Source organism: Hylobates moloch, unplaced genomic scaffold (assembly GCF_009828535.3).
Source record: "Hylobates moloch isolate HMO894 unplaced genomic scaffold, HMol_V3 SCAFFOLD_22, whole genome shotgun sequence".
Taxonomy (NCBI): Eukaryota; Metazoa; Chordata; class Mammalia; order Primates; family Hylobatidae; genus Hylobates; species Hylobates moloch.
In genome coordinates, this window is record NW_026652297.1 from 6,880,445 (window position 1) to 6,906,380 (window position 25,936).

Below are 25,936 nucleotides of genomic sequence, written 5' to 3' on the forward strand. Positions count from 1 at the left end.
ACCTCGGTACTGCGTTGTAAAATTCGGTTACCTGGGGAGAGAGGAGATATGAGTTTGAGAGGAAGAGGTGGAAAAGAGAGAGACATACCAAAAAGGAAAAGAAAAGACACTATTAAAGCAAACGACTAAACAAAGAGTATGCATATTATGATCATATTGATGGATTTATGTGGAAACACATCTGTACACTTGAAAACTTCAAAATTTCATAAAAATGAGAAAATAACCAATCATTTTATATCATATTAGTAAATCACTCTGAAGTATAATGAGAAAATCTTAAAGGAAAATCTTCAAACTCAATATGATATTATGTCTGCCGCGAAGTGAAAAAAAAATGAAAATCAATGACTTCTCATATTACATGTAAGTCACACATCTCTGCTTGCTCCAGCGGCTAAAGTGTGCTAAGAATCCCAAGTGCTTGATAAAGCCCTGAGCCCTCGTTGTTGGCTTTCATAAGGAGACTACTACTGACTCATGTTAATTGAATTTAGAAAATTTACTGTGGCATTATCCTGTCTGGTGCCTAAATTAAATGCATGGATGATAATTCGTTTACTGAAATTAGAAGCCAGGAGGAATATAGGTACAAAGTCAAAGTGTCTGTTTAGCTAATGTTTTGCCCAACCAGCCTGCACTTGACAAGGGTCATAGCACTATGCTATTTTTATTATTGGGAGTTAGGAGACCTCAGGTCTAGTTCAATCCATTACTATGCACAGGGCATATTCCTGATGTGCAGGGAAAATTCAAGGTGGCCGCTTCAACTTTCTAGGCCTTATTTGTCTAATACATTCCTAGAGGAATTAGATGATTTTTAAGATTACTTCTTGCTCTATATTAGTAAGTTCTCCAATGTGAGTGAACGTAAAACTCACTTGGAGAGTCTGAAAGTACTAATTGGGGGTTCTGCCTCCTGAAATTCTGATTCCATAGGTCCAGGGTCAAGTCCAACACCCCATTTCTAACAAGTGTCCCATTGATGCTAGTAGCACTAGTCCACAGCCCTGATGAATATAAAAACTGAATGAAATATTTGCTTTTCTGAGTAAATGTCATGAATTACTGAGTTGAAGGAGGCTTGGAACTGATATTTTTAATCTGAAATAGATATCATTTATTGCACTGGTAGAACCTGTATGTAATTTCAAGGGTGCACATCTTACATTTTATTATAATTATAATAAACTTCCCTTATCATACAGTTCCTCCTCAGAGAATGTGAACTGCAGGAGTCCTAGTTCCCAGTAGAAAGTGCTGTTAGAAAACCTCTGAGATTTCTACCTCTGGGAGTACTATCCTCTTGAGATGCCACCTGCCCTGATGTCTCTTGTTTGTCTCCCTTGCCCAAATAAGCTTTCCTAGCATGTACTACCTAAAATCACAGCTAGGTGTCGCTCTAATTCTGGGGCGCACTGGTTTCAAGGGGAAGTGTGAACCCGGGCGCTGGCACTGCTCGTGTGTTTGTGGGTGAAAGCATCTAAGAGAGGCCCTGGGAAATTGCCTGCATAAAAGGATCACAGTTAGGGATGTCTCATAAACTAATCCCAAGAGGAGCCTTCCACTAAAAATAAAATAAGCACGTAATAAGGGTAGAAAAATTTCCTAAAAATGAGGTTGGGATTGGTGGTCAGAGCATCCTGGATATCAAAAGCGTCTGTCTGTTCATTAAGGCAAGATTAGTGTCATGGGTGAATGGAGCATCACAGTTTAATGCTTTAACTTATTGGAACCTCACTTTCCACTTCCTTAAAATAGAGACTATCAAAACAAAACAAAACAGAAAGTACCTTCCATTTCTCCAAAGAATTTTTGTCAGATCAAATGAAGTGCTGTATAGAAAATTATTTGTAAATTGCTAAGTGTTTTAAAATTTTATTAACAGTGAATTCTTCTCAGGCACTTTATTGGATTTTTAGATAACACTATCATGACATTCTTATTTATTACTGAACATAAAATTTCCAGATACCATTTTCTTCCTACATGACCATGATGAAAGAATTTGTTTTCTTATGGTTTCATTACTTGTCCATCTACTTCCATGGTAAATCTCAAATGCAAAGATATTATAAAGAAAAAATTAATAAAATTATATTTATCCTCATGTGGAATTTCTGCTTTTTGTAATAGCTACTATACACTTAAATATTTAAAATTTAGAATATTTTCTCCATGTTTACAGATTCTGCCCCCCTAGACATATCGAACATTAGGCAATGTTGTCAGAAAGGCTTTTCTACTGGTCTCTGTTTTGGATTATCTAGATCATAGTTCCTCTGATAGAATAATCAATATTAATATTATTAATTAACAAGTATGGTCTTGCTGGCCTTTTATACCCTGCCCTCCCACCCTTCCCTACTCCATCCTACCCCAACCATAAATTATAAAGCCAAATACAGATTTGTATTTGAATTGGTATTTCACTGATATTTCAAACCAGTTCCACTCCTTCTCTAATTAAATGTGCATTTTCTTTGTGATTTGACTGCCAGTCTGCACCCTAAGTCACCATCTATACCTTATTGCAGGTAATTCGTGTCGACAGTCATCACTAACCATAGCCATCCTCTCACTGAGTGCATGAACACAGAATATGCCTTCTCGTCCAGCTTCTCATCCTGCAGGGCTCCTGTGGGTGGGGTTTTCCCTGTATGAATTCTCCAACTTGGCAAAATGATGATTACTGTCCCCTCGGCATAATCAGATAGAAGCACTGGAGAAATGTGTAGCATTGAGTTTTCATCGTTTCTATTATTAACACTTTGAGGAAATAAGAGTCTTCCAAAATGAAAGGCATTTCTATACACTGTACTTGCAAGTCATTATTTTCATTTAACATTTAAGTAGTAGGAATAAAAGCCACCTTTATCCTTTAAAGTTTGCTGTAGTGTAACTATTCCAGAGGCACATGAACTATCTTACCTTTGATCGTGTTGATAATCTGAAGCCCCTTTCTATTTGGGGTTACTATGGTTACGGCTGCTCGGGTGATGTGTGAGCTGCACTGCTGTTTTGATAAAAATAGGTATTAACTACCAGTCATAGTGCTTTTCATTTCACAGTAGTTCTTGTAGAAGCACAGCATATTTTTTAAAGGTTGGGGGGGAGAAATGCCTCTTCAAAGACTTATGCGGGAACATCTGCATAAATAATGGTGATTGGTCATGTGTATAAAAATATTTTTAATTAAATTCGTTTTAATTAAGCAGGGCATTTTGCTGAATCCTTCTCTGTTATTTGCACCAAGCTTAGCCTTGAGGAAGATGGCTGATTAACAGACCCGAGAACCTATAATTAAAAGCAGGACTGTTATTTTTGGAGAAAAGCCTCTTCAGTAAGGGTGACTTAATTGGGCTGTCTCTCATATTTTTCATTCGTCGTGGAACTCCAGGTTTAAATATTTAATTTATTTTAACACAGGAGAAAGATTACTCACACTGGCATAATCAGAGAAGTTGTTATTTTTCAGTTTTGTTTTCCTTCAGTTTCTCTGATCATGCTCTCTAATCACTGTTGTATTTCAATATTTAATTGTGTTCTTCATTTATTTCTTTTGTTTGGATCACATCTTTTAAAAATCATGGTTATTGTTCTTTTTCACCTTCTGGCCCTCTCTGCCTCTGCATTTAGTTTTGGACTATATTACACTTGTGGTTTCTCATCACTGGTGGTATCAATATTCTACACAAGAATTCAAGAGAAAACGGAATAATTTTCTATTCGCAGACAAAAAAAATTTAAGATGTAATTGACAAAGTAGTTCCTTCAGTACCAGGGCTGACTTAGAGAACAAAGACAACATTCATTTAATACCTGCTAAGCAGCGTAGGAAGAGATCAAGATGGTTTTATGCCATATTATAAACAGCAAAAAATGCTCGCATGTAGTATGAAGTTTATCTTCCTGAATTATTTGCTCTGTCATCTATAAAGAAAGTTGGATGACTCTACTTTTAGCATCTAATATTTGGTAGAGAAAAATTGCGTTGGTATTGCTGTGAGAGAGCAGAAGCAGTGAGAGATATTCACGTGTTTTCACTGAATTTCAAGGGGGGAGAAATTACACTTCAGAGGGAGTCAGAGGATATTAGACCAGAGTACCTCCCACTGAAGCCAGCAGGCTTCTGGAGAGCACAGACATATCAGCCATTTTTACTATGCAATCTGCATTTCAAACCTGCACACAGTGTCATTTAACAGTACTTGGCTGTATTTTCTGTGTCTTTACAATTCAGTGTTAAGCACAATGGAATAGCATCAGTTTAAAACCCTCTACATAAACCTATGTCTGTAAAACTCCATCATATAAACCTCGATTCTATCCTTGAGCAAATTTATTCAGAAATAAAAATAACAGCTTTGATTTATATTGTGTGACTCTTTCAAAGAACTCAAAGAGCTTCTACAGACAGTATTTCAGTTATTTTCACATTGTGTTCTTGGGTAGAGAAGACCCATTTCTTAGGTGAAATAATTGAGGTGCAGCAAATTTTAAGATTATCTCAAGGTTTCACAGCAAGTTAATGAAATATAGGTATGGAAGCTAGGAATTCTGTTTCCCTAGATTTCTAGACTGTGTTTTTGCTAGATACTAAACACTAACATCTATCGGAAAAAAAAAACTGACTTTCGCTAACTTGCAGCCAGCTTAAAAATAAAATTATTGCAGCAATGGCTGTACTTGAATCAATATGTAGAAGCAACCCAAAGCCACGGATTGGCAGCAAATTAAAAGCTCCATCTGAATACATCTACTAGAGAGTATGTTATCTAGTGATAACAGCCATTAACTAAGTGTGTACAAATATATCATCTAATTTGATCATCACCACAGCCAATCAATTATCTCCATTCCAAGCAACAGAGGTTCTAAAAACTTAAGTGGTTTATTTACATTTACAAGGCTCGTAAGTGGCAGAGATGGGAGACAAATCAGGTCCAATATTCTTTGTCCTACACCATTGCTGTTTCTCAAAATAGAACAGTGATGTGCCAATCAAGCTTTGGGAGAAAATGAAATCCAAGTGTCAAGAGTCAAGTTCCTGCTTTATAATTGATTTTATTTAACAAACATTTATTCATTGCCTGCTATGTCATAGGCACTGTAGGAGCTACCGAGGGAAGGGATAATAAACCAGACACAGGTTCTGCTCTCAGCATGCTCCCAGTCTAAAGAGGGAGGTAGATATGACAACTGGCAGTAGTTTAAAAGACAAGACAGAGGTAATCCAGGCAGCTTTGTAAACACAGAGTACCACCTGGTGGGGAGAAGGCTCTGAGAAAGCTTAAGGTCTCCTGTACCTCAAGCCAATATTTTGCCTGGCTGAAGAAGATAACAGGTCAGCTGGAAGAACCATGAGCCATGTTTCTCTCCAGGGCCACAGACGACGTGACCTGCAGAACATTAGCAAGGTCTCCCTGGGCTCAGATACTCTTTGGGGTGTCCTGTCTTGGTAACCCTTAGAGTCACAGTCAAAACAAGGGCATATGCATTTGAATTTATGACAGCCCTCCCCTCATTCATGCAGAGAAGTGTTAAACTCATGATCACTTTTCTTGACACTGTTCTGCCCATTGCACGTGCTGCTCTGTAACCCTGCAAAGCACACCCCTGATCCCAGCACTGCATCAGGGCTCCATCTGCATGATTTGGAAAATATACACATTCCACATCTGGAGACTACAGTTTGGAGTTTGGAGCAAGACCCATAGAAATTTAGATGTGGAAGGCCCTTAAAGACAATCTTGCTCAACATCCTCATATTTAGATGAAGACCCTAAGACTCAGAAAGACAAAGTAAATGGACACAGAATAGGAACTGTTCTTTCCAAATACAGAAGTTCAAGGGAGTAATTTGTGAGAAAGGAAGAGAGATAGAGGAGAGTTTTTAACATTTCTCTGCTTGATAATATCTACTTTTTCTCATTTGAAGTTATTTTTAAGTGTTAAAGGAAAAACAAACAAGTAGAAACTGTCATTCCATTTTATACTGGACTGACCCACTAATAATTTTGATGGCATGAACAATAACAATACAGTAACCACCACTGATTAAGCACTTAGAATATGCCAAACGTTTTGCATAAATAACTCCAATTAATTATTCTTCAAAAACCTGAAGAAGGGATTCTTTTATCCCCATTTTACCAAGGAAGCTTACTTGAAGCTTAATGAGGTTAAGTAGCGGGCTCCAGATCACCAAGTTCATTTGCATAACAGCTGGGGTCTGATCTGAACACAGGTTGGTTTGACATCAGAGTCAAGTTTCCAACGACTGTTTTCTACTTTAGTACAGAGTTGTGAATAGCAAGGTCTTGGCGCAAAGGTCTTGCTTCAGAAGTTGGAAGCTAGTTATGGAAAGTCACCTCCACAGAACAGAATTGGACACAATAATAGATAACAACCAACTATATAAATGCTTCAGGATGTTGAAAGTGGTTAAAGCAAGGCTCCAGGTGTTCTGAAGATGAAATTTCAAGAACATACTGAAAACCATTTGAGGCAATTCAACAGCTCCATGGACAGCTGGGAAACAGCTGTGGTTGACAGACCTCTCTGGCTCACTGCTTTGGGGAACAGAATGTCTCTGTTTAAATGAAAGCAGTTTATTCTCAGTAATGCTCAAAGACATATAGGATGGAAGTTTTGAAAATCAGTGTCCAGCCCACACGTTCCATTTATGTGTTAAAGAAGACATTGTACATTGAGACAAATTGGATTCAGTAATTCTTAGAGAGTATTTCCTTGCTGTCTGGTTCTTTTTAGGACTCAGCCAAGTTGATGAGGTCAAAACCATGGAAGAGTGAGGCGACTAGGGAGTAAAATTTAAGAAAGCACTCACTCTCAGGATTATCTAAATGCAGGATCAGCAGTTGTACAACCCTAAAAGGGAGTGCTTTCTTAAGAGAAAGGTACCTAGGATGGGAGAGCAGCCACTAGTCTCAGACTGGGATTTGGTCCTCTTGTTCCACGAAGACTCACGGGTGCCTCTTGGGCAGGATTTCTTGAAAAGCGGCCAAGAAAGGACAGGAATTGACCTTTTATCTGGGTGCTACAGACAACGAATTGTGGTGTTCAATTTATTATTTTGCACTGAAATGGAGATAGCTTTTTGAAACAAGTTCTGTCAGGTCAGTGAGTGGGCAAAGAAGTGACTGATTACGAGAGCAGAATACAAGAGAAAAGGAGTTGTTCTGATCCTTGAGGAGCTAACCCCATGGTGGGTGACCTTCAGAGATTCATTCACTTGTTAATTCATTTATTCAATAAACAGAATTAATTGCCTGTTGCTTACCAGAAACTATCAAAAGCATTGACAAATGTGCAGATGAACTAACTAATACCAGTGATAATCAACTTTTTGGCCAAAAAGTTCTGTTCAAAAAAAGAAGTCAAAGTGTTTATAGGCTATTTATTGGGAGGTGGTCTTTTAAAATGCTACTTTCTTTTTTTATTTTTACTTTTTTTGTTATTATACTTTAAGTTCGAGGGTACATGTGTACAACATGCAAGTTTGTTACATATGTATACATGTGCCATGTTGGTTTGCTGCACCCATTAACTCGTCATTTGCATTAGGTATTTCTCCTAATGCTATCTCTCCCCCCTACCCCCACCCCACGACAGGCCCCAGGGTGTGATGTTCCCCACCCTGTGTCCAAGTGTTCTCATTGTTCAGTTCTCACCTATGAGTGAGAGCATGCAGTGTTTGGTTTTCTGTCCTTGTGATAGTTTGCTGAGAATGATGGTTTCCAGCTTCATCCATGTCCCTACAAAGGACATGAACTCATCCTTTTTTATGGCTCCATAGAATTCCATGGTGTATATCTGCCACATTTCCTTAGTCCAGTCTATCATTGATGGACATTTGGGTTGGTTCCAAGTCTTTGTGATTGTGAATAGTGCCACAATAAACATACATGTGCATGTATCTTTATAGCAGCATGATTTATAATCCTTTGGGTATATACCCAGTAATAGGATTGCTGAGTCAAATGGTATTTCTGGTTCTAGATCCTTGAGGAATCGCCACACTGTCTTCCACAGTGGTTGAACTAGTTTACACTCCCACCAACAGTGTAAGAGTGTTCCTATTTCTCCACATCCTCTCCAGCATCTGTTGTTTGCTGACTTTTTAATGATCACCATTCTAACTGGCGTGAGATGTTATCTCATTGTGGTTTTGATTTACATTTCTCTGATGGCCAGTGGTGTTCAGCATTTTTTCATGTGTCTGTTGGCTGCATAAATATCTTCTTTTGAGAAGTGTCTGTTCATATCATTCACCCACTTTTTGATGGGGTTGTTTGATTTTTTTTTCTTGTAAATTTGTTTCAGTTCTTTGTAGATTCTGGATATTAGCCCTTTGTCAGATGGGTAGACTGCAACAATTTTCTCCCATTCTGTAGGTTGCCTGTTCACTCTGATGGTAGTTTTCTTTTACTGTGCAGAAGCTCTTTAATTAGATCCCATTTGTCTATTTTGGCTTTAGTTGCCATTGCTTTTGGTGTTTTAGTCATGAAGTCCTTGCCCATGCCTATGTCCTGAATGGTATTGCCTAGGTTTTCTTCTAGGGTTTTTATGGTTTTAAATCTAACACTTAAGTCTTTAATCCATCTTGAATTAATTTTTGTATAAGGTGTAAGGAAGGGATCCAGTTTCAGCTTTCCACATATGGCTAGCCTGTTTTCCCAGCACCTTTTATTAAATAGGGAATCATTTCTCCATTTCTTTTTTTGACAGGTTTGTCAAAGATCAGATGGTTGTAGATGTGTGATATTATTTCTGAGGGCTCTGTTCTGTTCCATTGGTCTATATCTCTGTTTTGATACCAGTACCATGCTGTTTTGGTTACTATAGCCTTGTAGTCTAGTTTGAAGTCAAGTAGTGTGATGCCTCCAGCTTTGTTCTTTTGGCTTAGGATTGTCTTGGCAATGTGGGTCTTTTTTGGTTCCATATGAACTTTAAAGTAGTTTTTTCCAATTCTGTGAAGAAAGTCATTGGTAGCGTGATGGGGATGGCATTGAATCTATAAATTACCTTGGGCAGTATGGCCATTTTCATGATATTGATGATTCCTATTCATGAGCATGGAATGTTCTTCCATTTGTTTGTGTCCTCTTTTATTTCATTGAGCAGTGGTTTGTAGTTCTCCTTGAAGAGATCCTTCACATCCCTTGTAAGTTGGATTCCTAGGTATCTTATTCTCTTTGAAGCAATTGTGAATGGGAGTTCACTCATGATTTGGCTCTCCGTTATTGGTGCATAAGAATGCTTGTGAGTTTTGCACATTGATTTTGTATCCTGAGACTTTGCTGAAGTTGCTTATCAGCTTGAGATTTGGGGCTGAGACGATGGAGTTTTCTAAATATACAATCATATCATCTGCAAACAGGGACAATTTGACTTCCTCTTTTCCTAATTGAATACCTTTTATTTCTTTCTCCTGCCTGATTGCCTTGGCCAGAATTTCCAACACTATGTCGAATAGGAGTGGTGAGAGAGGGCATCCCTGTCTTGTGCCAGTTTTCAAAAGGAATGCTTCCAGTTTTTGCCCATTCAGTGTGATACTGGCTGTGGGTTTGTCATAAATAGTTCTTATTATTTTGCTATACGTCCCATCAATACCTAGTTTATTGAGAGTTTTTAGCATGAAGGGTTGTTAAATTTTGTCAAAGGCCTTTTCTGCATCTATTGAGATAATCATGTGGTTTTTGTCTTTGGTTCTGTTTATATGATGGATTACGTTTATTGATTTGCATATGTTGGACCAGCCTTGCATCCCAGGGATGAAGTCAGCTTGATTATAGTGGATAAGCTTTTTGATGTGCTGCTGGATTCGGTTTGCCAGTATTTTATTGAGGATTTTTGCATCAATGTTCATCAGGGATATTGGTATAAAAGTCTCTTTTTGTTGTTGTTGTGTATCTGCCAGGCTTTTGTATCAGGATGATGCTGGCCTCATAAAATGCGTTAGGAAGCATTCTGTCTTTTTCTATTGATTGGAATAGTTTCAGAAGGAATGGTGCCAGCTCCTCTTTGTACCTCCGGTAGAATTCGGCTGTGAATCCACCTGGTCCTGGACTTTTTTTTGGTTGGTAGGCTATTAATTATTGTCTCGATTTTACAGCCTATTATTGGTCTACTCATGGATTTAACTTCTTCCTGGTTTAGTCTTGGGAGAGTGTATGTGTCCAGGAATTTATCCATTTCTTCTAGATTTTCTAGTTTATTTGCACAGAAGTGTTTATAGTATTCTCTGATGGCAGTTTGTATTTCCGTGGGATCGGTGGTGATATCCCCTTTATTATTTTTTATTGCGTCTATTTGATTCTTCTCTTTTCTTCTTTATTAGTCTTGCTAGCGGTCTATCAATTTTGTTGATCTTTTCAAAAAACTAGCTCCTGGATTCACTGATTTTTTTGAAGGGTTTTTTGTGTCTCTATCTCTTTTAGTTCTGCTCTGATCTTATTTCTTGCCTTCTGCTAGCTTTTGAGTACGTTTGCTCTTGCTTCTCTAGTTCTTTTAATTGTGATATTAGGGTGTCAATTTTAGATCTTTCCTGCTTTCTCTTGTGGGCATTTAGTGCTATAAATTTCCCTCTACACACTGCTTTAAATGTGTCCCAGAGATTTTGGTACGTTGTGTCTTTGTTCTAATTGGTTTCAAAGAACATCTTTATTTCTCTCTTCATTTCATTATTTACCCCATAGTCATTCAGGAGCAGGTTGTTTAGTTTCCATGTAGTTGTGTGGTTTTGAGTGAGTTTCTTAATCCTGAGTTCTAGTTTGATTGCACTGTGGTCTGCGAGACAGTTTGTTATAATTTCTGTTATTTTACATTTGCTGAGGAGTGCTTTACTTCCAACTATGTGGTCAATTTTGGAATAAGTGTGATGTGGTGCTGAGAAGAATGTATATTCTGTTGATTTGGGGTGGAGAGTTCTATAGATGTCTATTAGGTCTGCTTGGTGCAGAGCTGAGTTCAAGTCCTGGATATCCTTGTTAACTTTCTGGCTTGTTGATCTGTCTAATGTTGACAGTGGGGTTTTAAAGTCTCCCATTATTATTTTGTGAAAGTCTAAGTCTCTTTGTAGGTCTCTAAGGACTTCCTTTATGAAGCTGGGTGCTCCTGTATTGGGTGTATATATATTTAGGGTAGTTAGCTCTTCTTCTTGAATTGATCCCTTTACCATTACATAATGGCCTTCTTTGTCTCTTTTGATCTTTGTTGGTTTAAAGTCTGTTTTATCAGAGACTAGAATTGCAATCCCTGCTTTTTTTTTGTTTTTGTTTTCCATTTGCTTGATAGATCTTCCTCCATCCCTTTATTTTGAGCCTATGCGTGTCTCTGCATGTGAGCTGTGTCACCTGAACACAGCACACTGATGGGTCTTGACTCTTTATCCAATTTGCCAGTCTGTGTCTTTCAATTGTAGAATTTAGCCTATTTACGTTTAAGGTTAATATTGTTATGTGTGAATTTGATCCTGTCATTATGATATTAGCTGGTTATTTTGCCCGTTAGTTGATGCAGTTTCTTCCTAGCATCAATGGTCTTTACAATTTGGCATGTTTTTGCAATGGCTGGTACCAGTTGTTCCTTTCTATGTTTAGTGCTTCCTTTAGGAGCTCTTATAAGTCAGGCTTGATGGGGACAAAATCTCTCAGCATTTGCATGTCTGGAAAGTATTTTATTTCTCCTTCACTTATGAAGCTTAGTTTGGCTGGATATGAGATTCTGGGTTGCAAATTCTTTTCTTTAAGAATGTTGAATATTGGCCCCCACTCTATTCTGGCTTGTAGAGTTTCTGCCGAGAGATCAGCTGTTAGTCTGATGGGCTTCCCTTTGTGGGTAACCTGACCTTTCTCTCTGGCTGCCCTTAACACTTTTTCCTTCATTTCAACCTTGGTGAATCTGACAATTATGCATCTCGGGGTTGGTCTTCCCGAGGAGTATCTTTGTGGCATTCTCTGTGTTTCTTGAATTTGAATGTTGGCCTGCCTTGCTAGGTTGGGGAAGTTCTCCTCGATAATATCCTGAAGAGTGTTTTCCAAGTTGGTTCTATTCTCCCCATCACTTTCAGGTACACCAATCAAATGTAGATTTGGTCTTTTCACAGAATCCCATATGAGTTTCCCGTATTTCTTGGAGGCTTTGTTCGGTTTTTTTTACTCTTTTTTTCTCTAAACTTCTCTTCTCACTTCATTTCATTCATTTCATCTTCAATCACTGATACCCTTTCTTCCACTTGATCGAATCGGCTACTGAAGCTTGTGCATGCATCACGTAGTTCTCAGGCTTTGGTTTTCAGCTCCATTGGGTCATTTGAGGTCTTCTCTACACTGTTTATTCTAGTTAGCCACTCATCTAATCTTTTTTCAAGGTTTTTAACTTCTTCACGATGGGTTCGAATATCCTGCTTTAGCTCAGAGAAGTTTGTTATTACCGATCTTCTGAAGCCTACTTCTGTCGACTTGTCAAAGTCATTCTCCATCCAGCTTTGTTCCATTGTTGGCGAGGAGTTGTGATCCTATGGAGGAGAAGAAGTGCTCTGATTTTTGGAACTTTCAGCTTTTCTGCTCTGGTTTCTCCCCATCTTTGTGGTTTTATCTACGTTTGGTCTTTGATGATGGTGACCTACAGATGGGGTTTTTGTGTGGATGTCCTTTTTGTTAGTGTTGATGCCATTCCTTTCTGTTTGTTAGTTTTCCTTCTAACATTCAGGACCCTCAGCTGCAGGTCTGTTGGAGTTTGCTGGAGGTCCACTCCAGACCCTGTTTGCCTGGGTATCACCAGCGGAGGCTGCAGAACAGCAAATATTGCAGGACAGCCAATGTTGCTACCTGATCCTTCCTCTGGAAGCCTCGTCTCAGAGGGGCACCTGGCTGTATGAGGTGTCAGTCAGCCCCTACTGGGAGGTGTCTCCCAGTTAGGCTACTCGGGGGTCAGGGACCCACTTGAGGAGGCAGTCTTTCAGTTCTCAGATCTCAAACTCCGTGCTAGGAGAACCACTGCTCTCTTCAAAGCTGTCAGACAGGGACGTTTAAGTCTGCAGAAGTTTCTGCTGCCTTTTGTTCAGCTATGCCCTGCCCCTAGAGGTGGAGTCTACAGAGGCATGCAGGCCTCCTTCAGCTGTGGTGGACTCCACCCAGTTCCAGCTTCCCAGCTGCTTTGTTTACCTAGTCAAGCCTCAGCAATGGCAGGTGCCCCTCCCCCAGCCTGGCTGCCACCTCGCAGTTCAATCTTGCACTGCTGTGCTAGCAGTGAGGAAGGCTCCGTGGGTGTGGTACCCACCGAGCCAGGCACAGGATATAATCTCCAGGAGTACCGTTTGCTAAGACCTTTGGAAAAGCACAGTATTAGAGCACGAGTGTCCTGAGTTTCCAGGTACCATCTCTCATGGCTTCCCTTGGCTAGGAAAGGGAATTCCCCAACCCCTTGAGCTTCCCGGGCAAGGCGATGCCCCACCCTGCTTCAGCTCACGCTCCGTGGGCTGCACCCACTGTCCAACAAGTCCCAGTGTGATGAACCCAGTACCTCAGTTGGAAATGCAGAAATCACCCATCTTCTGCGTCGCTCACACTGGGAGCTGCAGACTGCAGCTTTTCCTATTCGGCCATCTTGAAACTATCTCAAAATGCTACTTTCATATAAGTATTTTATCTGCAACTGAACTTCTTCATTTGTATATTATTTTTCAGTCCAGAAAGGATGACTGTAGGGCTAAAATTTCAGAAATGACAGAGCTAGTTTATGCTGCAGCATCTAGTACAATAGAACATTTCTGAAACTGGTTTCTTTTTCTCTCCTTGCCTGACCTTGTAAAACACTGAACTACAAAATGTGGCTTGCCTCTTAATATTATATTCTCTAAAGCTGGAGATTTTTCCATTGTAAGTAAGATAAATCACACCACTAAAAAATACAAACATAAAGTTTGTGGGTCAGTGATGGTTCCACTCCTTGAGATTGTAATTCAAGTACAAGAGTAGCAGAGTTGCTGAGGCTAGTTAGTGGGTAGGGAATCTGTAAGACATCCATGCCCAGTGCCAGGCACATAGCAGGTACTTGATAAGTAGTTTTTCAAGTAGAACAACTCCAACTGGAATTGTCTTGGCAATGGTTGGATATGGGAGTCTATAGCTGAGAAAGAGGAGGCTGGGCACAGTGGCTTACACCTGTAATCTCAGCACTTTGGGAGGCCGAGGTGGGTGGATCATTTGAGGTCAGGAGTTTGAGACTAGCCTGGCCAACATAAGGAAACCCTGTCTCTACTAAAAATAGAGGGAGGGATGCACTAGAGATTGACATCACCAGATGTTGATGAAATTACTCAAGTAGAGTTGACGGAGTGAGAAGGGGACTGGAGATGTTTTCCTGGCAACACCTGTATTAAAGGGATGGGTTTACAAAGGAGAGTGAAGAAAATCTGGAGGTGTTGAAGGAAAATCACAAGGGGCTAGTCTTCTCAAAACACAGGAGGAGAGCACTTGGAGAGACAGGAAGGGTTCACAGTGCCAGGTGCCACAGTGGGGTCGAGCAGTGTGGAAACCCAGGGAGAAATCCTGAGTAAGGCCGGATCCTCACAGACAGCATCTGGGGCCTTGGGGAAGAGACTCTGAGTTCCATGCTTTATGTTCTTGTTAAGTTTTACCAGTTTCATAAGTAGGTTGCTGTCTTTTCTAATTCCAAAAATAGTGCACATTTATTGTAGAAATTTTAGAAAATACTAAAAAGCTCAAGAAGAAAATTAAAATGGCCATTGTTTGCTTCCATGGTGAGAGCTGCTTTATGACTTTTGGCTTGCTCTCCTCAGACTTGGCTTGCCCGGTTTGTTAACCTTCCATCCTAGTTTGGACTTCACCATTCCCATCTCATCACCAATTCTTCATAGTGATTGCACTCAACAATGTAGTCCAAATAGGGTAAAAACTGGCAAATAAAGTGATTTGATGAGCTGTAAAATGGTGCATTCTGAGTAAATGAGTGATGTGTGGTGTGTGACGATGGCACCAAGAGGGACACACATGGAAAATTACATCAGCAACAGAGGGCCTCATAGGCACACATATTTGAAAATCTACAGCCTTGTTATTGGTCCAGGTTTTTCCTTGCTAAGCATAATCTAAAACATGGATTTGTTTAAGTGGCTTACTTCTTTCCTGTCAGTGGTGGGGTAAGGGGAGGGAGAGCTGTGCTATAGCTAAGAGGACATTCTAGCCCCACCTCCACTCATTAACTCATATATTGAAAAACCAAATGTCTGGGAGCTTGGCCTGCCCACTGTTTTGTCGTTCTTATTGTAAGAGGGGGGCAGAGTGTATTTGCTAGAACTGCTATGAGAAATTACCACAAACTTAGTGGATTAAGACAGCTCAAATGTATTGCCTAACAGTTCCATAGGTCAGAAGTCCAGGTTGGCTCAATTGGGTTCTCGGATCAGAGTCTCACAAGATAAAAATCAACCTACTGACTGGTAGGACTCTCATCAGGAAGCTCTAGGTTCAGGTTGTTGACAGAATACAGTTTCTTCCCATCAGAAGACCAAGATCCCTGTTTCCTTGGGGCTGAAAGTTGAGGTCATGCTTGGCTCCAAGAGGTTTCTCTCTCTCTGGCCCTTACAAGTGATCCCCTACATCTCAGAGCCAAGAACAGTGTGTTGGATCCTTCTCACACTTGGGATCTTCCCAACTTTCCCCTTCTTTCATGTCTCCTCAGCTACATCTCTCTGACTATAGCCTAATAAATTTTTCTGCTTTTAAGAGCTCCAGTGATTAGGTTGGACCTGCCCACATAATCTAACATGATCTGCCTATTTTAAGATCCATAACTGTATTAGTCTGTTCTCACGCTGCTGATAAAGATATACCCAAGACCAGCTAATGTATAAAGGAAAGAGGTTTAATTGACTCACAGCTCCACATGGCTGGGAAGGCCTCACAATCATGGTGGAAGGCAAATGAAGAGCAAAGTTACATCTTACATGGTGGCAGGCAAGAGAGAGCTTGTGTACTGGAACTTCCCTTTATGAATTCCTCAGAGCTCGTGAGACTTACTCACTATCACAAGAACAGCACAGGAAAGACCTGCTCCTCATGATTCAATTATCTCCCACAGGGTCCCTTCCATGACATGTGAGAATTATGGGAGCTAAAATTCAAGATGACATTTGGGTGGGGATACACCCAAACTATATCAATAACCTTAATTACACCTGCAAAGCTCCTTTTGGCATGCAAGGCAACGTATTCATATGCTCCAAGGATGAGTGTATTCTTCAGCTTACCACACAGGGTGATGACAGGGATAGGGGATTTACGATCTGACCCCTCTCTTTCCGTCTTTTTTTCTTCCCTGTATCTCAAACAGGCCCAGTGTTGACTCTTCTCAATATTACTCTTGTTTACCCTTGGCAAGTTTCTAATCTATTTAAGGAGAAGGAATGTTCATCTTCCACTTCGAACAGTTCTGTAATGTCCCTCCAGGTCCTGATCCACTGGTTGGGAAGTGATGGTACAAGACATCTGCTTGTTTCATATCTTTTTGTAGTAAGAGAAAAATTGGTTTGGGAAGCCCTCTTATTTTGTGTGTACCATGATCATGACTAACACAGTTGTCTTTTAAACATGTCTCTTTCCTCACAGTTCTTACATGTCATGGGTCACAGTGATATTTTTACCTCTAAGTGTTGATTTTTTTTTTTTTTTGGTGCCCCATCCTAACTATGGCTGCTGCTTTTTTACTCCACAGGGCTTTTGAAATAATTTTTCATGATTTGTAGATAAACCCTTGCCCACCATTTTCATTTTTAAAAAGGAAAAATGCTGAAGTGATAATCCTAATTAGAAAATGCTTGTATGAAGGGGTGAGTCATCATCACTCAGATACTGGGCATGTTGCACAGATTCCCCATTAAACTGCACCATGGCTCATTAAACCTCACTGGTGAGAAAATTGAATCTTTGTTAAATGTTTATGTTCTTTGCTAATGTTAAATTTAGAATATCTCTGATGTAGGTACCCTTGGGGAAGATTTTAAAGCACTAGGTAAAGTGCCAGCAGATTTCAGTCCATAAGTTCCCAGATACAAGACCTGGAAAACATTCCCCACCTAGGTTGATTTTCCAGTTTCTCCCTTTCTGGTCTTAACATATCCTACTTTTCTTAATGCCAAACCGCATGACCTTCTGGTTACCTTTTTCCACTCTCAGTGGCTGCTAGGGATTGTATTTCTGGTTTTTAATCAAAAAAAGGCAATTGATTATTCTCAAACATCACTCAGCCATGTTTGAAGTCAAAGGGATGGAGGTGGGATTGTCAGTGTTTTTATCATGCACCCATAATAAATCTCCGCCCACAAAGCACTTACATTTCAAAAAAAGCACTTAAACAAATATAAATATCAGCAACAGAAATATGATTCTAGAAATGTGACGGTAGAGTTAATGTAAAAAGAATAATTTTCCTCATTTAAAAGTTATTAGAAATCCCCTACATGTATACCAAAAGAATCAGGTTATTGCATGGCAAAAGATACTAAGATCTCAGGAGCCCTTCTCAACAAGAGAATTAAGCTCTACCGAAGATGATTTGAGGGAATATTTTCTCATTTCTCTCAAGGATATGCTTAGCTAGTATCATTCTCAACAGAGAGGAAATAAGTTAATTCATTATATATAACAAATGCCTCAGGGCAGTGGTTCTCAAGATTTTTGGTATCAAAACCTTTTGCAATTAGGAAAGACCCCAAAGAGTTTTTGCTTATATGAGGTGTGTCTATCAATATTTACCATATTAGAAGGCCAGGCACAGTGGCTCATGCTGTAATCCCAGCACTTTGGGAGGCCAAGACGGGCAGATCCCTTGAGGTCAAGAGTTCAAGACCAGTCTGGCCAAGATGGTGAAACTCCGTCTCTACTAAAAATTCAAAAATTATCCAGGCATGGTGGCAGCCACCTGTAGTCCCAGCTACTCAGGAGGCTGAGGCAGGAGTATCACTTGAACCCAGGAGGCAGAGGTTGTAGTGAGCTGAGATTGCGCCACTGCACTCCAGCCTGGGCAACAGAGCAAGACTCAGTCTCAAAAAATAAAATGAATAAATAAAAAATATTTACCATATTAGAAATTAAAACAAGTTCTAAAACATGTTTTTATTAATTTATTTAAAATAACAATCATAAAATATTTACATGTTAATATAAATAACATATTTTTACCAAAAGTTTATTTTCCAAAACAAAAAAATTAGAAGAGTGGCATTGTTTCACATTTCTGCAAAGCTCTTTAAAATGTAGTGCAAATGAAGACAGCTGGATTCTCAAATCCGCTTCTGCATTCAATCTGTTGCATCATGTAGCCTCTGGAAAATTCCACTGTACACTAATGAAAGAATTAGAATAAAAAATGCAAGTAACATATTCATGTTATTGTGAAGATAGTTTGACCTTGAAGATCTTCCTGGATAGTTCTCAGGAACCTCCAGGGGTCCCTGGGCCACACTTTGAAGCCATTGCTCTGGGGCATAAGAGCTTGTTTTCCCCAAGGAACCCTGTTTGAGGAAGGCTACAAGTGTGTACATGCATATCATATATTCTCCACTATTACCTCGGTACCAAAATGATATAGCATATTGATGGCTAAAATAAAATTGTAAAGTTTTAGGACTAAATTCCTCATGATGTTTTGTGTAACTTAAAATTTAGAATGACCTCAACAAATTGAATTAGCTTTGTAGATCTGGCATTGTTTCTCTCATGTAACTCAGAAGGGTTAGTCTTTTCACTTGTATTCTAGGATTATGATTGGCAGAGCTTGACTGGCAAAATCAATCCATGCATCAATTTTGCTGCTGAGTCTTTGCTGAGAATTTAATAATTCTCAAAATAATTCCCATATTTCAGCCTGCACCCAGATACCACAACTTTTTTGAAAGCCTCTCCTTCAGATCTCACCGTATACAATATTTCAGGAAAGTGGGAAAAGTTACAGAATTTCCTCCTCCATCCTTCTTAGAAAAAGAAAATACATTTTCACAATAATCATTTTTTGGAAACGGAAAAATGCCACCTTGTTTATGAGAATACCAAGGTTCTACACCTGTCAGGCCTGACACCGATTCAGCTGCAAAAGCTTCAGATGTTTTGGATTCTCTATGTGTCATGGACAAGTGTCATAGATACTGATTTGCACAGAAAACCATAGACAGCACTCTCCAAGGGAGAGCCAGCATTTTGACAAGGCTGAATGACAACTTAGGAGGACGGGTTAGGAACTATTGTATGTTGTTGTCCTGTGGCCTAGGCAGATCTTTTGCTAGGTTGCTGAGAGCTGCCACATTAAAATATCATTTGAAATTTAAATTCCTTGTAAAACACTTAGAAAATAGGGGTCACAGAGCTGCTAATGGAGATTCTAGGGAAAGGGCTGTCACTAAATCACCCTAAAGACTTGGAAGTTCTGAGAGGGCATGAGGAAAAGTGGTCAGTTGAAAAGAGCAGTTTCAAAAAAAATTGTCCAACATCTAAGAGTAAACGCATTGAGATACTCATGGAGTCATGATCTGTATTTTTATCACTAGGTGTGGTTATCATCTTTGAGATGAAAAAGGATTAGTTTTGATGCTATAATAGAGTCGTAGGGGAAAAGACCCATGGTATGATGAAAAAATCAAAATATTATATCATTTTAGTGTTACAGTTTTTCTCTTACAGATTGAGAATTATCCTATGTTTGACCCTAACAGTTTTTCATGAAACTTGAATTACCTGCCTCCAAGATATTCTGCACATTTTCAACCTTCCTGTAGCCTCTAACTCATGTGTTTCTCTCCTGATACTCAGCAGATAATCTTACTTTCCTGAAAAGGAAGGTCTCCAGACCTTGCTCCAGCAGGTTTCTCATCCTTTTTCTCTGTCTTCAGCCTCTCTTTCTTCTGGCTGCTTCTTGTCAACCTATAAATTAGATGTCTAAGACAAAGCCTCACTTAGACCTCATAGGTTATGGCTTTATTCTCTTCATCCTTTATCAAAAGCTTCTCACAGTGCAGTGCACACCACTGGCTCCTCACTCATTCCCCTCAAAGACCCTTGCCATTTTATGGCTGAAACTATTTTCTCAGAGATCTCCAAGGATTCAGTGGCATTTCTCAGTTATCACACTCTTCTACCATGCTTACCTAGAGGTAGGGGTGTGTGTATGTGTGTGTGTGTGTGTGTGTGTGTGTGCGTGTGCATGTTCATCTACTTGAGCATAAGATCATATGTGCTTGTATCTTTTATTATCAATTTGAAAGACAAAGTGAATTTTTCTCTAGCTACAACATGAGGTAGGAAGAGGGTATGTAGAGGAGAAGGAACTCTAGGCCACAAGTGAAGCATGAAAATCTGCCGCTAAAAGATGAGTGGAACTAAAGTAAGATAAAGAGAAAATGACCAAATCGTCTGATAAAATCAAAGATTTAAGAAATCGGATTGCATCTTTTCCCCTTCCTATCCACACAATGTCCACCGTGTTTTCCTCTCATGGTCCCAAGAACTCTCATTTACGTGGGCATTGACTTTTAGTCCTGTCTTGGACCTAGGTTATCCTTACCAGCCCAGCAAGGTGTGGGCAGAGCTGGTATTTGCATGTCCACAGCTGTCCCAAAGATTCTCTTCTGGGGAGGTGCTGCAGAGAGTCTTGGACATTGCGTGTAAGATTGAGCCCTGCCAGGGAGCTAGTTAAATGAGTTTTTTAAAAGCCCCAAGCTCAGCAGCAGAGTGGGTGGCTAATTTCCTGACTCACCTATTTGATTCATTTGTGTTCCCAGCAAAATACTCCCTCTTGTAGGACACACTGCCTAGCTTTATTTCAAAACTATTCCGTTTCTTCACAGGGTAGACAAGAATGTGCAAAGTAACAGTTTTCTCTTTTGTGTAGGACATCGTTTATGAAACGGAGTTCAGTTCTTTGTTCAAAAGGAATTGTGGGAATGTCAGAGCAGTTATGAACAAAACTGGATATTCAATTAAAAGCCTTTCCTCTTAAAAGCTCAAAGCTTTCGTTAGACAGATGTAGAGTCTTCCCCATAGGGCAGAAGGGCTCCGTGAGTGGGGAGGTTGGGTAAGGGCCTTACATTCCTTTTCCTGGGCCTAGGAAACCTCCATGGAAGTGGAAATGGGCTGCAAGTCATCTTCAGAGCTTGATGATACAAATGAACAGCTACAGAGACGAAAGTTAACAACAGAGAGGCCATGATAGAATGTTCTAGTTAAAAAAAAGTTACTTTTATTCCACAAGATCCTAGCAAAAGGAAAATGTTGCTAACCAAACCCCATTGTCACCTTTTTGTTTTGGGTAGATGCATTGTCTTAATTCTATCCAAAAAGGAGAAAGAGATTACTTAGCAGAAGTGTTTGCTTGTTCCCTCCCACCACCTGCAACGTCTAAAGGTTGTGGCAAATGGTAACAGCTACATGCTAGCAAAAAGCAGATCTCTGCCATTTTACCTATCATGATTACTAGGACCTATTCAGCTAGAACAATAAAATTGATTCTATGCCTGATAAAATGGGATCTAGCCAATTGTCATGTCAATTCATGGCATTTTCTTTCTTTTTCTGGATTTTGCAATAGCTTCTTTAAAAAAACTTTTTCATTGACAAACATTGTATATATTATGGTATACAGCATAATTTTTTGAAATATGCATATCTTGCAGAATAGCTAAATCAGGCTAATTAACATATGTATTGCCCCACATGCTTTTGTCATTATACTGAGAACACTTAAAATCTGCTCTTTTAGCAACTTTCAAGTGTACAATACATTGCTATTAAATATAGTCACATGTTGTATGATAGATCAAAATCCAGAGTCATTCCTTGCTGCCTCTCAAGCATCAACACCCACCAATTTTCCATCTCAAATATCTCTGGGGTGCTGTCACCTCTGCTGTATCCTCCTTGATGTTATCTCTTATTTGTTCACTCATTAAAGGCTTACTATGTTGCATCACTCTGCTAAGGGCTTGTGGTACACAGAGAAGATGAGGTATTTGTGAAGTACAAAGCACAGTGGTCATTGGTCTATTAGAACCCAGGACAGTGCACATGTAAGAGTTTGGGAGCATGAATCTGGACCTCTTCCTGTCCTGGTACAACTCATCTCTTACTGAAATTATTGGGAAAGCCTCCAGCCATGTGTCCATTCTGCCCTCTGCCCTCCTGCCTGAGTTTTATTTCCAAAGTTCAGATTGTGTCATCTCTCTTATTAAAACCCTTCACGACTCTCTATTATGAAAGAACAAGCTCCAAACTTCTTAATCCTACTTATAAAACCTTCAAATTCAACTTGACTGTCTTGCTTTTATTCCCTCATAGCACTATTTTGTACAACACAGTTACTAACCTCACCACTCATGAAATAGGAAAGGAAAAACAGAATTACAAATACCCACTCTGCCTTAAACATTTGCCATCAGTATCGTTTTCAACCTCTCTCTTTCCCCCTTGGCAATTAATTCAATGGATCATTTTCCTAATGATTGCTGTTCACACTCTGCTTAACTGTTTTAAATATCAAGATATTGAATAGTTTTGATGAACACAGATAATCAGCGTGTGATTATTGACTGCCCTAATGTACTCACAGAGGCTCGATACAAGAACATGGCATATAGTAGCAGGCAGGCCATGCAGCAGGCAACCAGAAACAAATCTTCATGTCCTTTTCTTAAGAACATTGAGTATATCTTCATGGGTGAGTGTGATCTCAGGACAGAATGAGACCCAGGTGGAACCATGTCTCCCTTCACAGGAGTAGGCCATTGCAACAACATTTATTCATTCATTCATTCATTCACTCATTCATTTAGTCATTCATGCATCAAGCAGTTACTGAGTATGGTCTAATACCATGTGTCCAAAGATGAACCCCATTTCCAGGGAGCTCCCAGTCCTTTCCGTGGTAAGTTCAGGATTTGATCCAAATGCTGGGATCCAGAAAGGAGTGAGCCAGGTCTCTGCTGAGGCAGTCGAAGGGTTGGGAGGGGGACACTTGAAAGGTTCTTAAAGAATGAAAAAAATGAGTCCTTGGTAGCAAGGTGTGTGTGTGTGTGTGTGTGTGTGTGTGTTTAAGGAATAGGAGGATGGTAGCAAGTGGACGAGAAAGGAATTGCTGCCATAGTAGAAGGAATAAAAATGCAAAGGTAGTTAAGAAACTACACAGTGTGTTTGGGAAATTATGGCAAGTTCAGTGTGACTTGAGAAAGACAGCAAAGGGTGGGCAAAGCGGGCAGAGGGAGATGAGGCTAGAGGGTAAGCAACGTGCAGATTGTAGGGGACTCAAATTTTATCTTTAAGCAGTAGGGAGCCAAGAGAAGCCTCTAAGCATCAGATATTTTTTGAATAAAGGTCTGGTGTTAGTATAGTCGTTGGATTTGAGAAGATGAGCATTTAATTAATGTTTTTGAGCGGTGACCATAGCCAAGGAAAACTCCATGCCTGCATCCCAGCTAACCTGCATGTTTGTGTGTGTCTTCCTAGTGACAGTGCTGGCCATTTTCCATGAACTGCACGTCGACCCTGACCTCTACACGCTCTTGTTTGGAGAGAGCGTGTTGAATGATGCAGTGGCCATAGTCCTTACATAGTAAGTACCAGAACTTGTCCTATGTTTCTTTAACCATGTGAAATATGCTTTCACTCGTAACTTTTCTCTTATGTCATAGAGATACAGGCAGTCTCTAGCTTTTTTCAAGGAATTGTTATCACAGAAAATCTCCATAATGGGCACAATTCATTAGGCATCTAATTTCTAATACTATTAATGGGTTTTATGTTTCCAGCTTATTATAAGATACTACCTAGAGGGTAACTTATTTTTCTCAGTGCATATATTTGGCTGATTCACTTAAGGTTCCTAAAATGCACATAAATGAGCTTTTCTTCATTTCAAATCAATGTCATTTAATTTTTTGCCTCATATAAGTCACTTTCCAGGCATAGACTAATAGAAACTCTTGTATTTATGGGCAGATTGGCAGATTGGAGCCAGAATCTAAGGGTCAGAATACTCTTTATTTCTCAATGCAAAGGTAATGCTATATAGGAATGCATACATCTTTAAAATATCACATGACAGATGAAACTGATGGAGCTTCAGCTCAGCACCAGTGCAATTTCCCTTTGCGCTAGAAGGATTTTAGGGTGGGGGGATGAGGGCCAGTGCTCTTCCCTTACCTCCCCTTTAGACACTTACCATTTATATTTAATAAATGCCACTTCGGTGGCTTTCACTATGTCAGAGGTCTCTTCTTGGTTTTAGATTACGACCAACATTTTGGGCAACTGTCAGATATCCCAAAGGAAAGTCGATATCTGATAATTCAATGTGACAAAAAGATTCTATTCTGGGTGTTAATTACTTCGAATGCAGTTGAAAATGTATTGCAAAGTAACAAAAGATTGTTAAAGTCAGATCTCACAGAGGGGAGTAAGAAATGACAGAGCAGCACTACTCTTTTTTTTTCTTTCTTTTTGCCAGTTGACATTTCTTAAGGCTGCTGCCCCAAAGCTGCCAGTGAATTCAACAATTTTCAAGTGTGTCTCCAAATATACTTATATTTCACTTGGCCACAGAGAAGTGTCTTTCCTGCTTTAAAGGAAAATATCAGTGAGTGCAAATTAAGAGCAAAAGCCATGGGCAGATTCACAAATGCTAAAGGATGCTTTTAAAGAAACACCAAGAACAATTAATTAGGACATCGGAAATCCCTGTCCAAGAAATACTAGCATTAAAAGAACATTTGGAGTAAAACTCTAAAAATCTGCTGAGTTCCTCATTTTTACTTCCTGAGCTGCCAAGTTGGAAAAGGCCAAGCAAAGCAAAACCACTAAAGTGCAAATGAGCTTGGGAAAGAATCATGCCGACACAACCAGGGAAGGTTTGGCCTTTCTGCTTTCAGGACTATCATTCACAGTAGTTTTCCATTAAAAATGCAGACTCTGAGGATAAATGTTGATGCTGTTGAGCGCCAACCTGGGAGCATTTGAAATCGTCCATGTAGTATCTCCTCAGGTCAATCCATGGTTGGTATTGCAGGTGCCTCTCCTACCTCTCTACCCATGTCTTCATAATATCTTAATAAAAGAAGATGTGTTTCACACCACGGCAAGAGCTCTTCCTTTCTAGGAATGAGACGTTGCCATTCTAGCTGAAATCTCGTGCTCCTCAGCTTTGGCAATTCTGGTATCGTACAGTGATCCCAGTGAGCTCCAATGTAAAATAAAGGGTAATCCTAAGTAAAAACATTTGACTTCCAAAGCTTACATCTTTGGATAGCAGCTCTTCCTTTCCATGAGCTCTGCTGAGTGGTCTATAGTGCTGCCATGTCCTGGCCCAGGCTGTCTACCAGTGCTGTCTGCTGCTCACCGTTTTCTCCTTTTTGCACACTTCCATGTGCCATTCTCTTCACTTATTCTCACTTGCTCGTTTGCTTCTTAAACTTAATTTATACCACACGTACTATTCTCTTTGTACATCTATTTACACACACGTATTTCCTCTCCTTACAATGCCTTATCTCCACACACTCTCTGCCAACCGTTTTCTGGTTCCCTTAGGAAAGCCATATTTGTGTATCATTTAAAGGTTTTCTATGACTTTCTAAAAGTTCAAACATTGTCTCTCCATTTTTCTTTCTCTTCACATTAAACCATGTATAGCACCCTGACACAACACTCTGAGTGGTATCTTGATGCCTGTGAACAAAGCTCACTCCTCCTGGGTTGCCCTCTTCAGCTTCTGGTTCTGCCTAATCAAGTCTTTCAACTCTTCCCTCAGTCTCCTTCTTTGGGAAACACCAGCTCACCAGCCCACAGGCTGAGCTTCTGCTTCACCCCTGCACAGCATTGGATTTACATATATATTTGCCTTTCTAGATAGT

General features: G+C 39.7%; 1 protein-coding gene across 1 annotated transcript in view; it reads left to right on the forward strand.

Annotated features, from left to right (window-relative positions):
* The window catches only part of SLC9A9 (solute carrier family 9 member A9), a 593,042-nt gene that overhangs the window by 176,960 nt on the left and 390,146 nt on the right, over positions 1-25,936 (forward strand). The window contains exon 6 of the mRNA XM_058433501.1: positions 23,535-23,640. Within this exon, the coding sequence (XP_058289484.1) occupies positions 23,535-23,640 (106 nt within the window). The remainder of the gene's footprint in view (positions 1-23,534; positions 23,641-25,936) is intronic.